The sequence below is a fragment of the Peromyscus californicus genome, unplaced genomic scaffold, assembly GCF_007827085.1.
Source record: "Peromyscus californicus insignis strain IS unplaced genomic scaffold, ASM782708v3 Scaffold_20__1_contigs__length_68692818, whole genome shotgun sequence".
NCBI classification, from domain to species: Eukaryota; Metazoa; Chordata; class Mammalia; order Rodentia; family Cricetidae; genus Peromyscus; species Peromyscus californicus.
Window position 1 is genome coordinate 6,984,268 of NW_026294503.1, and position 13,405 is coordinate 6,997,672.

The 13,405-nt window shown below is 33.3% G+C and overlaps 1 protein-coding gene across 49 annotated transcripts in view; it reads left to right on the forward strand.

The window, feature by feature from the left end:
• The window catches only part of Rims2 (regulating synaptic membrane exocytosis 2), a 490,233-nt gene that overhangs the window by 252,805 nt on the left and 224,023 nt on the right, over nt 1-13,405 (forward strand). For 26 of the 49 annotated variants that reach the window (XM_052747658.1, XM_052747652.1, XM_052747653.1 and 23 more), the window contains 3 exons: nt 847-970; nt 2,763-2,809; nt 5,802-5,914. In XM_052747658.1, coding sequence (XP_052603618.1) covers nt 847-970; nt 2,763-2,809; nt 5,802-5,914 — 284 coding nt within the window. Of the gene's footprint in view, nt 1-846; nt 971-2,762; nt 2,810-5,801; nt 5,915-12,102; nt 12,151-13,405 lie in introns of all 49 variants that reach the window. The other 23 variants (XM_052747649.1, XM_052747654.1, XM_052747651.1 and 20 more) reach the window with 1 other exon arrangement.

Genomic DNA, 13,405 nt, shown 5'->3' on the forward strand with positions numbered 1-13,405 from the left:
TCATTTATAAGTGATTTGACCAGTAATAGTTGTTTCTTTCACGTGTATTAAAATCTTTAGTCCTTAATGGAAAATTATAACTTTTTTTCCTTATGTCATACTAGACATAATATCTTTTTAAAATGCTTTAAATTTTTTTTTGAGAATTTTATACAGTGTATTTTGATTATTTTCGTCTATCTCTCTTCCAACTTCTAGATTCTCTCCCACTTCCCTATACACCAAAATTCATATATTTTATATTACTGATGGATATTCTAATCTGCCTCTGATACATATTAGCTTATTTTGTTTCCCAAAAATCTTTAATTTTCTTTTGAAAAAATTCCAGTATTGTTTAGGAAACAAACTTCATCAATAAATGCACATTTTCTAAATTATGTCATTCCCATATCATTTGTCCAATTTCTCCAATTCCTATTGGAGAAATCGTTAAATTCTTTGAAGAAGATTTCATATTACTATCAATTACTTAGCTTTTTACAAAAAATTTTAGAGTTTAGGCAGTTGAAGCTCCTAAAAGGAAGCAGTGCTTAATTAACAATGTATATACTACAAATCTAGAGTAGAATCTTGAAGTCCTCAAAGAGTTGACCTTGATCATTGTCTACTATTAAAAATCAAATGGATATGACGGTTATGTGGTGCATGTCTACTGACATCACCCTTTCAAATGAAATATGCTATTCTAGCTGTGAAGTTCTGTGCTACTGAGCTTTTCTCAATAGGTCTGTTATTCTGTTATGGTGAATGTATTGTGAAATTTACTGAATTCCAACGATTGATTGACTTTGAATATATTTGATGGACTTGGCTTATATTTATAAGATTATTCCTGAACCACAGGTGATGAAGTACTAGAATGGAATGGGCGGCTATTGCAAGGAGCCACATTTGAGGAAGTTTACAACATTATTCTAGAATCCAAACCTGAACCACAGGTTGAGCTTGTTGTATCAAGACCAATTGGGTAAGATAGTCTTAGTAATTTCTTTTTGACTTACTGTGAAGATGTATTTATTTTTGTTTATGTGTATGCGTGTTTTGTTTGAATGTATGTATGTGCACGCATGCATGCTTGGTGCACACAGAGGACAGAGGGAGGGCCTGATTCCCTGGTTTTAGAGTTATGGATGGTTGTAAACCAATATGTAGGTGCTGGTGCTCAGCATGAGCAGTATGTGCTCTTAAGACCGAGCCATAGCTCCAGCCCAGGTTTCAGAAATTCATTTGTGTGGGAAATGACTGCTATTTACCACTTTGTGTTCTGCAATCCAAATGTTTCTGACTACTTTATGAAAATAAATTTTTTTCATAGACATCTTTTTAATTTAGTTAAAACATTTGACCAAAATTAGTAATTTTTCTCTGATTATGTAAAATAGGTTGGTGATTATAAAAAGAAGAAATATTTAGTTTTTTAAATTGTTGTTATCTTAAAAACTAGTGTATAGCTCCACTCATTAGTAGGGGAGGGTACTACTTTAACATACACTGTTTGGAAAAGTTTTATTCGTTTTGTACACTCTGAAAATGCCAATCCCTGAAATAGACATAGCTTACAGTTTTGTTTTTGTTTTTGTTTGTTTTTTTCATGGAGATTCTAGCTGACAAAAGAGAGAACCAAAATGCATATAATTCCCAGATATAGGACTTACTTAAGGAAATTAATTTCCTTAAAAATGTGATTAATAATAAAACAGACAACATTAAAACACTTTATTATTGTATTTTATTGCCAATAGCTTATAGATCCCAAAGGTGGCAGTAAATCTAACCCTTTCATCTAAGATATGAGGATTATTCTAGAAGGGTCTGACAGGCCTTTTTCTGCGGAAACTTTTATTCTATGATAATATAAAAAGTGTGTCAAAATTAAAGAAGAAAAATGTATAACTGGACAGTGAACTATTGAATGAATTATTAAATCACTGAATAGCTTGCAGCACCTGTGAATGGAGGCTACAGAAATTATTCCCTGTAATCATGCCCTGTTTCTTAGGAAATAATAGGTGGTAGCCTTTTGCCTTTTTAAAGTTTGGTAATATGGTAAAACCATAGTGTATCAGCTTAGTGTATTAATCAAATCTATTTTAATGTTAAAGTGTACTCATATTTTAATATTCTAAATAATTTATAGTCTTCGTATATATTTTTACATGACCCTCTTTTATCAAATAACTATAGGTATTTTTTATGTAAATATGATTACAAGGTAACGTTGAAAGTTCCCATAAGAATCATGTTTGCCTGTTACCAATGTAACCACTACATTTTAAAATTTTAGTTATAACTGGAATGTTTTAATGATATTTAATTTGAGTTCCAATATAACTTATTTATAACTAAAGGTAAAAATAGAGAATTGAATTAACATACATTTATAAAAACTTAACCTTATTGAATACAAAGCATTTTTTAGAGGAGATGTTTATATAGTAAAGCACATAGGAAATAAAGTGTGTTTTTATAAATCTGCTACAAATGCACATAGATTTTACTTCCTGTTAGAGTTAGCTGCAAAAATGTAATCCCAGACTTAGGAGGAAGAGGCAGACCTCTGTGGCGAATTCTAGGCCATCTTTACCTACATGGAAGATCTAGGCCAGCTTGTCCAAACACAAACAGAAATCGTGGCTGGTCATATTTCATATGCTTCCACTGCACTCAGTTTTCATATGTCACTTTTAATTTGTAATTTTGATTAAAATAGAGGCATCAATTGTTAATAGTGTCTGTTCTCTCCCTTTCTGTCATTTCAGAGATATCCCTAGAATACCCGACAGCACACACGCACAACTGGAATCCAGTAAGTGGAGTTTTTTCTAGGATGTCACTAAGCGTGCCGTTCATCAAAGGTCTAACGAAGACGTTGATTTCCTAATATGGAGGAGGAGAAGGAAAAAGGATAGTCTCAAATGCTAACGTTAAATTCCGTATAAAGACAGAAATTTTCCTATTATTTCACAGCACTGTTTGAAAAAATACAAACTATAATAATTTTCGTATTTTATTTTTCCTCTGCCATCATTGCGGTGGACTTTTTTAAGTAGCTTTACTAAGGCTTATTCCAATAAACTGCATGACAAGCATACAGTTAAATTTTGGCTACTTGTGTACCTATGTATCACAATGAAAAGCCATGACCATTTCCATTATTCCCCAGAGCTACCTACCCCTAAAGTTTCCTACAAAATTTAAATTTGCAACTTGGTAACTCTACTGTCTTGGTAAAGGATATGCTTGGAACAAACTACTGAGTAATTTTATTTATTCTAATTTATATTTTTTTGAAACTAAGTAGTTCTAATTTTATATCACAGCAGTAACAGAACAATAAACATAAACTCATACAGTCAAATACACATTTTTATTATTTGTTTTCTGATGACTGATTCATGATTGACTACATAGTGAAGGGATACTAGGAGAGCAGTAAGGGCTGCAATTGAAAGCTGTTGAGTGGGATAAGACAAAACTGGGAAGGAGTTGGAACAGAACTCCTGAGGGTGGCTGTTACGGGGGAAGCTTCACAGGCACAGAGGTACAGATGTCTGCGAGTGCAGGCGTGCTAGGCAGGGAAAACTAGGTACATGTAAAGAAACACACGGAGGACCAGGTGGCAGAATGGAGTTGGCAAAGGGAGAGTAGAGAGGATGATGCTGGAACAGCAGCAGCCAAGTCACAGTCTTTAAAGCACTGTAAGAATGTCCCCTGGCAGGTGGTGCTGGTGCAAGCCTTTAAACTACACAGAGAAACCCTGTCTCCAAAAACCAAAGAAACAGAACTTTCCCATGGAGGATACGGGAGCTTTGGGAAACACTTTCAAAGGGGTAGTTATATTTTGATTCTATCATTAAAATTATTGGATGCAGTCAATTCTAAGCAATACAAACCATGGAAATTTAACTATTCAATGACAGTGGCAATATGGTGGTGGTCCTGCTCAAATAAAACTACACTGTAATAAGTAAACATTAGAATTATATAGTGCTATTTTCATTGCTTTCCTTTTATTTAGTACTTGTAAATGTGCTTGGTGTTGTAGCTATTTTATCACTATGCTATGCAAAACTATGGGGCAGGCAAAGTTGTTTCCCCTTATATCAGTAAGATGCCATGAATGTAATAGGAAACCCTTTATTTTATTATGACTATGTAAAAAGCCTCAGGCTATGCTGGTAAAACTAGTTTCTGAAGAGGCAAGAATCTTTATTCAAAGTGGTAATAAAAATTTATTCTTTAAACATTTATTTAGAGATTTGTCCAAGGGACCATTCTCTAAGTCTCTGTTCTGGATACATCTGTAGATTATTTACTCTGTCTTGTTTTAACTGCCAGCTAAGCAACTGCCGAAGCTATATGTTTAAAAGGTGCTGTCATTGTCTCTATCCCTGGCTGCTTAAAGAATGCATTCTACTAATTTTTCTGTTATCTAGTGCTTTGTAAGCCTTGTGAGATAACAAATTATTTCTACAAAAGCATCATTATTTTGCTTCTAAATATTTGTGAAAAGGCTATTTTTTTTTGATCCAAAACTTCCAGATTTCCCCCTATAACAGCTTTACATGATACACTCTCTACAGGTGAATGTTATACATGTGTGTTTCTAACTAGGCACACAGCTCTTGTCTTGGCTCTCACAATGAGTCCATCTGTATGTTATTTGCTGTACGTTGCTTTTGGATATCTCAAAGGTGTTATAAGGTTACTGTGGTTCCAAAGGAAGTTCTGCTCCCCGCCCTCGGCTACTGTCACCTTTTACTCAGTGTTATAAATTCCAGTGCACATCAGCCCACTGTTCTTTGCAGAGACTAACTGGTACACAGGGGACTCTCTGGTCTTGGTAATAGAATTGGAATCTCAGTTCTTTCTGTATTTTTCACATCTGTTATTTTCTTTTTTCCCTCCTGCATAGTTGAGGATTGAACCTAGGCTATCATAGATAGTTGGCGAGTGGTGCTCCGCTGAGCCACTTCCTCAGGCCTATGGTCTTCATTGTTTCATGCTATCTCCTGAATTCCTTCTGCTAATTCCCTTGCACGACCTTTGGTATTATTATCTCATTGAGGTCTAAATGCTCTTTACTATCTTTTGTCTCTTCATTCTAATCCATGCTGTAAGGAGCTGGTAAAGCCGTTTTCCTCTTATTAGTACAAACAATTCCACCTTAATATCCTCTATCTGATCACATTCCAAATGGCTCCTTCAACTGCATAGGAACAAATTAATGCTTATAACATTTTGTTATTGCTGTTTCTGCTGCTCTTCTGTATCTTTTTCATAACCTCTCATTTCAATTTTGCTGGTGTAATATTTTATATCCTTCAAGAAAGAACTAAAAATCACCCAGAAACATTTAATAATTTTGGGCATTCTAGTACTTAGTTTCTCAACATTTAAAATTTAAGTTTTCTTGAGGTGGTTTATTGTTTTGTTTTTTCTTATTTTTTTCATTTTTAATGTTCTCTCATTATAAAGTTTGAGTATAGTACACTTAATAATAGACAAGTAAATCCTGAAGTAGAGCCTGTGGCTATTACAGTCAGCAGAGGTTTAACTGTGGGTCTTAAAAGAATCCATAATTGAACTTCCGCAAAACCAAACTAAACAACCACAAAAACAACTGTCTGAAACAAAAGCAAACCATCACCCAAAACTCCTTAAGATTATTTCTAAAATTCTAGCAACAAAATGCTCTATGTAAATTGACGTCAAAGGACATTTCAATGAAATATGCTGAGTGTTCTGAAATAGCGAAGAGGCATTTTATTATTTTTTATGTATGCTTGTCATTTCAGGTTCTAGCTCATTTGAATCTCAAAAAATGGACCGTCCTTCTATATCTGTTACCTCTCCCATGAGTCCTGGAATGCTGAGGGATGTCCCGCAGTTCTTGTCTGGACAGCTTTCAGTATGTAATCACTAAATTCATCTCTATGAGAAGATTAAATGATGTTTTTAAAATATGATGTTAGGGGTTTTTGTTTTTCTTTCTTTCTTTTTGTTTTTTCTAATCCAAGTTCTTCCTAGAACATAATTGTGCCTTTACCTATCAGCTTGTACATTTTTGATAATTTGTAGTTACTTAAAATTTCATTTGCACTATTATTGAAATACTTTCTTTTAATGTTAGGTTTATAGAGCTTAATGATTTTTATGAAGATATGTAACCCCCTTTTTTGACCTTAATTATTATTCTAGAAGTTGAGGTGATGAGTTTTACTCGTGGTTTTAAAATGACTGGGAGTTGCTATAGTTTTTTAAGAGAGAGGAAAATGGTATATCATACAAAGATTGTATTAAGGTAGAAACGATTATTCATGTATTCTTCTTTGCTTTTCAATCTTAAGGGAATTTGGAGTGACTTTGACAACAATTCATGGACTTTAATATTGTTCATATGTATAAGGATTCTGGAAGTTTTTTTTTTTTAAATCAACAGACTAAACTAAATATGAGGGATATTTGTAATAGACTTCGGTGTACTGGGTAACTTTTCATTATGTGAGCATTAATTTATGTATTTTCAAGTACAAGTTAAAAGTTTTATTATATATTCTATATTATATTCTTACTATAATAGGTTTACAAATTTAAGTTCTTTAATTACATTATCATTCCTTTATTAGAGCACATTTGTATTTATTTCTATAGTAATTGTTAATTTGCTAGTGATTGTTAAATTTGAAATTCCCTAAGTACTGAAGAAAAGAACTGCTTAAGTCCTCACAACCCAGAAATTTAATATTGATTGAAAATTGTGACAGTTAAACCCCAAACTATTATGAAATTGTATTTTAAATTCCTTAGAATTACTTTCTTGTTAAAGAGCTGAAAATTTTTCCTTTTAGTTTTAAGGGAAAGGCAGTATCTGATATTTTCGGAAGCCTTATTGCTCTGTAACAGTTCTACTTTGTTAAATCACTTCAAATTGTAAGACCCTATACAAACTGTGCTAGAGGGGAAGCTAGGAAATACAGAGAAGGGATTTGGAGTATTTTAAACTCAACTGTTGTTCTCCTGATTCAAAATTAGTCTGGCAGTAAGACAGAACTGCTAAGGCTGTGAAGGTAATGTAAAATCCATGTAATTGTAGCTTAATATAAAAAGTATATTTTTTTTATAGCTTGGAAGGGAACTACTCTATGAATTTAGTTATAATGTTAATTGTATACATTTTGAAACCGTACACAGATACACACTCAATTTACATACAAACAAGATAGGGATTATTAATATAATTCCTATTTACTATCAGAGTTCTAGTTAGTGTAGAAAAATGAAAAGTAAAGTCATTAGTAACCCTGACACTACGTATGACTTTTTACAATACATGCGTGTATTTTTAAAATACAATTCCATATTCTTTTGCATTCTCTTTTTTCTTTCTTTATTGTTTTGAGTTGAAATTTTGCTGTGTCGTCCTGGCTGGACTGAAGATCAGTATGTAGACCAGGCTGACACTGAACTGGTGCTCCTCCAGCTTCTGCCCCAGAAGTTCTGGGATTCCAGATGTGTTCTGCATATATGGCCTGAATTCTCCTTTTTCTCTATTACTGTATAGACATTGTCTTGTCTTTAAAAATTCCTCTTACTTTTATTTTCATATCTATATACTGCATTTTAGCTTAACTTCTAGTTTATATTATTACTAAAAATGATGCCACTGAAATAGATACATATTAATGTTGCTTATTTTTACTATGGAAAATTACTTTGTCAAGAGAACTTTTTAGAAGTAAAATTGTAATACACATGCTAAAGTGTAAACTAGAGATTATTTAAAAAAAAAAAAATAGAACCTCAGCCAGGCAGTGGTGGTGCACGCCTTTAATCCCAGCACTCGGGGGAGGCAGAGCCAGGCGGATCTCTGTGAGTTCAAGGCCAGCCTGGTCTACAGAGCGAGATCCAGGACAGGCACCAAAACTACACAGAGAAACCCTGTCTCGAAAACCAATACAAACAAACAAAATCTATTCTAATTACATGAAATCTGTCAATCAACTATTATGTATATATTTTATGTGTATACGTACATATAAGTGTACATACACATATAAATTTAAGTTCTGACAGAAACAGTAGTTCTAGTTACCAGGAATATAAATAAACAAGAAAGAATGACTTTTATTATTATATAACCTTGAATTTCATTCACATTCTTTGTATGAGATCAATGTAAGCAAGATGATCTCCTGGGTTCCTTACACATCTCTCTTCCTATCTGTATTAACCTACAGGCCATTTTGGTTTGCTATGGTAATGTAGGAGTTTAAAATTAAAATATGCCTATCTGTATCACTTCTTAGGAAAACTCTTGGGAAGTCTTAGCTCTACTTTTTTCTCTTAGCTTCTTTTCTGTTGGCAAATAAATTAATTTGATAAGAGCAGCTTAAGGAGAAAGGGTGTATTCTGTCTCACAGTTCAAGGTAGTGTTGGTCATGGCAGGGAAGCCAGGCCTCAGGAACTTGAAGCAGCTGGTCACATTATGTCCACCAGAAAGCACAGATGATGTGAACTTTCTCATCTGCAGTGGCCCAGGACCTTGACCAGGGAATGGCTCACCTATAATTAAGATGGGTTTTCCCTCAACTGATGTGATCAAGATCATCTTTCACAGTCATGCCTGGAAGGTCATCTCTCAGCTCATTCTAGATTCACTCAAGTTGATACTTACCTTTACCCATCACAATTGTATCCCCATTTTCTTCTATCTTTGACATTTTGCTTTTGAGAAATTTGGATTCTTTCCTCACAAAATCATGACATTTCTAATGCCCAAGGAGAGAAATTATTTGCACATATTTAAGGTGATTTCATTTACTGATATTTGTTCAAACAGGAAACATAGTAGACATTTCTTGTTTGCATTTTATACTCAATGATGTTGATTAATTTTTGAAAGATGTATGTAATTAATTTTCTCTTCATGATAAATCCTGTGGCTTCTTATTTTTCTAGGACTTGCCCACAAAGGACCATTAATGTATTTGATAAGAAAATCAGAATGAGTCCAATCAGGTTTATTCTTCCTGAACCCCGTTAGCCCACTCAGCAGCTGCAGTCACTCATTTTGACTATTTTTAAGCTAGCAATTTCTTCATTTGCAAGACAACTTTTGTGGTTCTGAATAATTTTAAATCTGTTTACACTATTAAGCTAGTAGTTTGATCGGCTGTTAGGCTGAAATACTTCTTATTCTTTTTCTAGGTGAGAAAGGTTCAGAATTATTAATATTTTTCTATTAGCAAAATCAATATTACACTATTGATTCTACTGATAATTATATTTTTATTATATTGTCTGTGATTTATAGTTGCAAAGTTACTTTATCTTAACATATTTGCAATTTATTTTTATAAATGTTACAAATATCAATTTTATTTACCCATTTTAGAGATTTTAGTAATTTTAGAATAATTGTGTCTTTCATATCTCCCTTTATGGAACCCCAGAACATTTCAGAATACTGTATTTATGAAGGTGTTGGTTTCTCTCTCTCTGTCTTTGCTTTCCTTTCTTTTCCTTTCCTTTTTATTTTTTATTTTTTTAAATTTGACACAGTGTATCACTATGTAGCCCTTACTGGCCCGGAACATGCTATTTGTTCCAGGCTGGGCTAAAACTATCAGAGACTCCTGCCTCTGCCTTTCCATTGTGTGCTGGAATTTACGGTGTGCCCTACCATCCCTTGCAGGTTTTGTATTTGGACTTTTAATGTTCTAATCCTTTATTTTCATAACTTCAACATTCTAGGTGCACTGCCCGAAAAGCGTGTCCTAAGGGTCATATTACAAGAAGTAGTAGAGTGACCTTGGACATCACAGTTAGATTATGGTGTGAAGTTTCACTTCTTCGTTTGTTTGAAGGTTGAGAAAATCCTTCCTGCATAAAGTCCCCAGGGTCTATAGCATAGACTTCTGCAGTGGCGAGAGCAGTAGAGGGATTGTGGGGTAATGAGTGTTTTTCTGGGGTAATGGCAAAGGTTGAAAGTATGGAAAAATGAGAATTCCACAGCTTTCCAGTGTAGCAGTGCTCCTGAACTTTAAGCCTTAAATAGTTAATTGTATGTTTTGTATATTTTATGTCCTTTAAAAATTCCACCTAAGAACAAACACACTTTGTAGTCACCTTTAATGTATAAACTTGTGGGTAAACATAAGGATTAAAAAATGTTGACTTTAGGAATCTGATAGCTGCTTCTTTTAGGTGATGTTAAACTGTTCACTATAAAGGATTCGTTTTTTGAAAATATTCTTTTTTAAAGAGACCCTATATTTTTTTTTTTTTTTTTTTGGTTTTTGAGACAGGGTTTCTCTGTGTAGCTTTGCGCCTTTCCTGGAACTCACTTGGTAGTCCAGGCTGGCCTCGAACTCACAGAGATCCGCCTGGCTCTGCCTCCCGAGTGCTGGGATTAAAGGCGTGCGCCACCACCGCCCGGCGACCCTATATTTTATGAAGTAATATATGTTTATAAATATTTCCTTTTCTTGACATATTTTATTTAAAACATGGAGATGGGAACAAAAAAAATGAAATCTCTAGAATTCCTTGTTCCTTGAGCACCTCTGGCTGATTATGTGAAAACTTCACACCCTGCTCTCCTACTTATTGTCCATGCAGATTTATGCAAACAGACATGTCACCTCATCCTGTGTCTGAGCACTTCTTCTTTGGGGCATATCTCCATTTGAAAAGGAAGAAAACTCAGACTTGATACTTGGGTTTTTGGAGAGAAAGAAAGGTGACTTCTGGTGACCATCAATGTGATGTGAAGGTTGTTTTCCTTTGGCTTTTAGATTTGTTTCTTACTTAAATATCATGCCTGTCCAGTGATCTGAACCTGGGCAAAAGCCCTCCCATTATTCATCCCAGTTCCCCTGACAGTGGGAAAGATGGGAGGCAGCCCTTCCCTATCCACAGCAGATGTGAACGGGCCATGGAATCCTGTTGAGTGTCCTTAAATCCATTCTTTGATGGGCCTCTGATTGTACTCTTGATCTTGACTGGCATAACTGAATTAGGTTATTATGATTTTTTTCAATTACTAGAAATGGTTTTAAAATAAAAGCTTAAATTCAGAAGAGAAATTTGATGTTTTTATTTTTTTTCTGAGAACTTTGTTTATATCATACTACGCTTTGAGCATTTAGAAGTTCATCTAGACCTTTTTGGGTATTTTTCTTTACTTGTGTAGTGGGGATGAGCGTAGTTAACCCCCAAAGCTGTTGGGAATACCATGAGGCAGTGAACATGCCCTAAACTTCCAGGAACTATAAAGAACTCTGTAAATAAAACACAGTGCAATAGTGTTGTTAGGTGGCATGACTGGAAGTTAACATCTCAAGCAATGTATCAAGCAGTTGATCCAGTACCCCGTTATGTGTGACTGTATTTTAATCTATGTACAATTAGGCTTCCATTTTAATAGGCTTCATAGCCATACACTTACACAATTGTGGATCAATTTTTTAAAAATCTTATGTCTCTATTGAACAATTATAAACTTTAATATTGTAAAGTTTTCTTAATAATACACCAACAACCTGTAGCATTTCCATTATATTTGATATTATAAATTAGCATTTGCCATCTACAGATGATTAAAAGCATTAGAGATCCTATTAGTTTTGTTCATGTACTATGCCATTTTACATAAAGGATTTGAACATTGGTGGATTTGGTATTTATGGGTACCCTGGGACCAGTCACCCATGGATATCACAGGCTGTAGTATGTTTAAGGGTAAAGTTTTAAATTTCTTGATTTTGGGGTTATACTCTAAACATTCTTTAAAATTATATTATCTTGACTATGTTCTTCTATATTCAGTCTTATTTCCTAATATATTGACTATATTTTAAGAATATGATTCAACAAATTATAATATTTTATAAAGTTTTGAATAGGTTTCATACATTTTAGCATTGGGAAATATATATTTCTTATAATGAGTACTTAATTTAAATATGTTGCCATGGAAACATTGTATTTAAGGGGCAGTTTTATGTGTTTATTTTTACTTTTGGTCTTTTAGTTCCAGCATATTGTCCTTTTTGGTTTTGTTTTATTGCTTTTTTCTTTAATTTTGCTTACCAGAGCCAAAGCCTTAGTAGAAGAACAACGCCTTTTGTTCCTAGGGTTCAGGTAAAGACTTTGTCTGCCTGATAGAAACTAAAGTTGTGTTTTATCCCTTATTTGTATGTTTTTGGAAAATGCGTAGTAGGAACACTTTTTTTGGTATGTTGCTCCAAATCATACTATTGACTTCCAAATCATTTTATAAGGCAGCTTGTAAAATTCTGCATGGAGATTAGAATATTGAATACAAATTTAAAGAGACAATCATTGTTAGTTATTTTTTAAGTTATTGAAGTATTCAAATATATAGGTTTCAAAGTTGCATTTCAATTTTGTTTTGATATAGACTTTGCTTATCTCTGTAACATTTACTGAAATAGCTAATTTTAAAACTCTGGATTATTTTCTTTTATTACACAAAGGTTGCTGTCTCTTTAAATCATTCATTATACCACATCACATCCACATTCTCTTGCATTTTCCAAGCAATGACTCCTTGAGGAGATCGGCAAATATATTTGTACCTTATTTAAAAGTATGAATTTTTTGTATTTGTTATATATGAATGAACTTTTGGAGTTTGAAAGAACAAAAAAAAAATCACAATCCAAATGATATAAATATATTATTTTGTTTGCATTTTATCATCCCATTTGCTCTTATGTGCTGTTGGGTACAAGTTGTTTGCCTCTTTTCAGTAGGATATTGTTTATATGGAATAGTAATGCCAATATAGTTACTTTAAAAGTAGTGTTACGCCTTCCCTGCTTTGTTGCATGTTTTAAAAAAATGTTGGCTTTGGATAATTCTTTTAAGCAATTAAAGTATTAATTCTATTTAATTAATTCTATAATATAAAATATTTGTTTGATGTTAAATTTCTATTATGAACAATTTAAATTGGTTACATGGTAAAGCTAAGAGGATAGTCATATTAAACAATTAAAATGATACCAAGATTTTTATTAAATTAATTGAACTAAGGCTTGTCAAGGATAGAATTATGAGGTTATATTCGTTACATTTTAGGGAACAAATTAGTTATGTTTTAAACATTATTTTTAAAACACATGCTTAAGAATGTGTTAAGTAGCATGGATAATAAAATCCTGTTTGATCTGGATATCTATTAAAACTTCAATGCACACTCTGTAATACAATTGGAATTAGGGCTGTTACTAAGTGCCCAGTTCAAGACAATTTCTGAAAAAGCCCGATTTTGATCAGGTGTAATGGGATAGGTTCTTATTCAATAGTATTAATACTCATATATTTGGACAGTATATTTTAGTTAACAATATCGTACTGTTGCAACAGTATG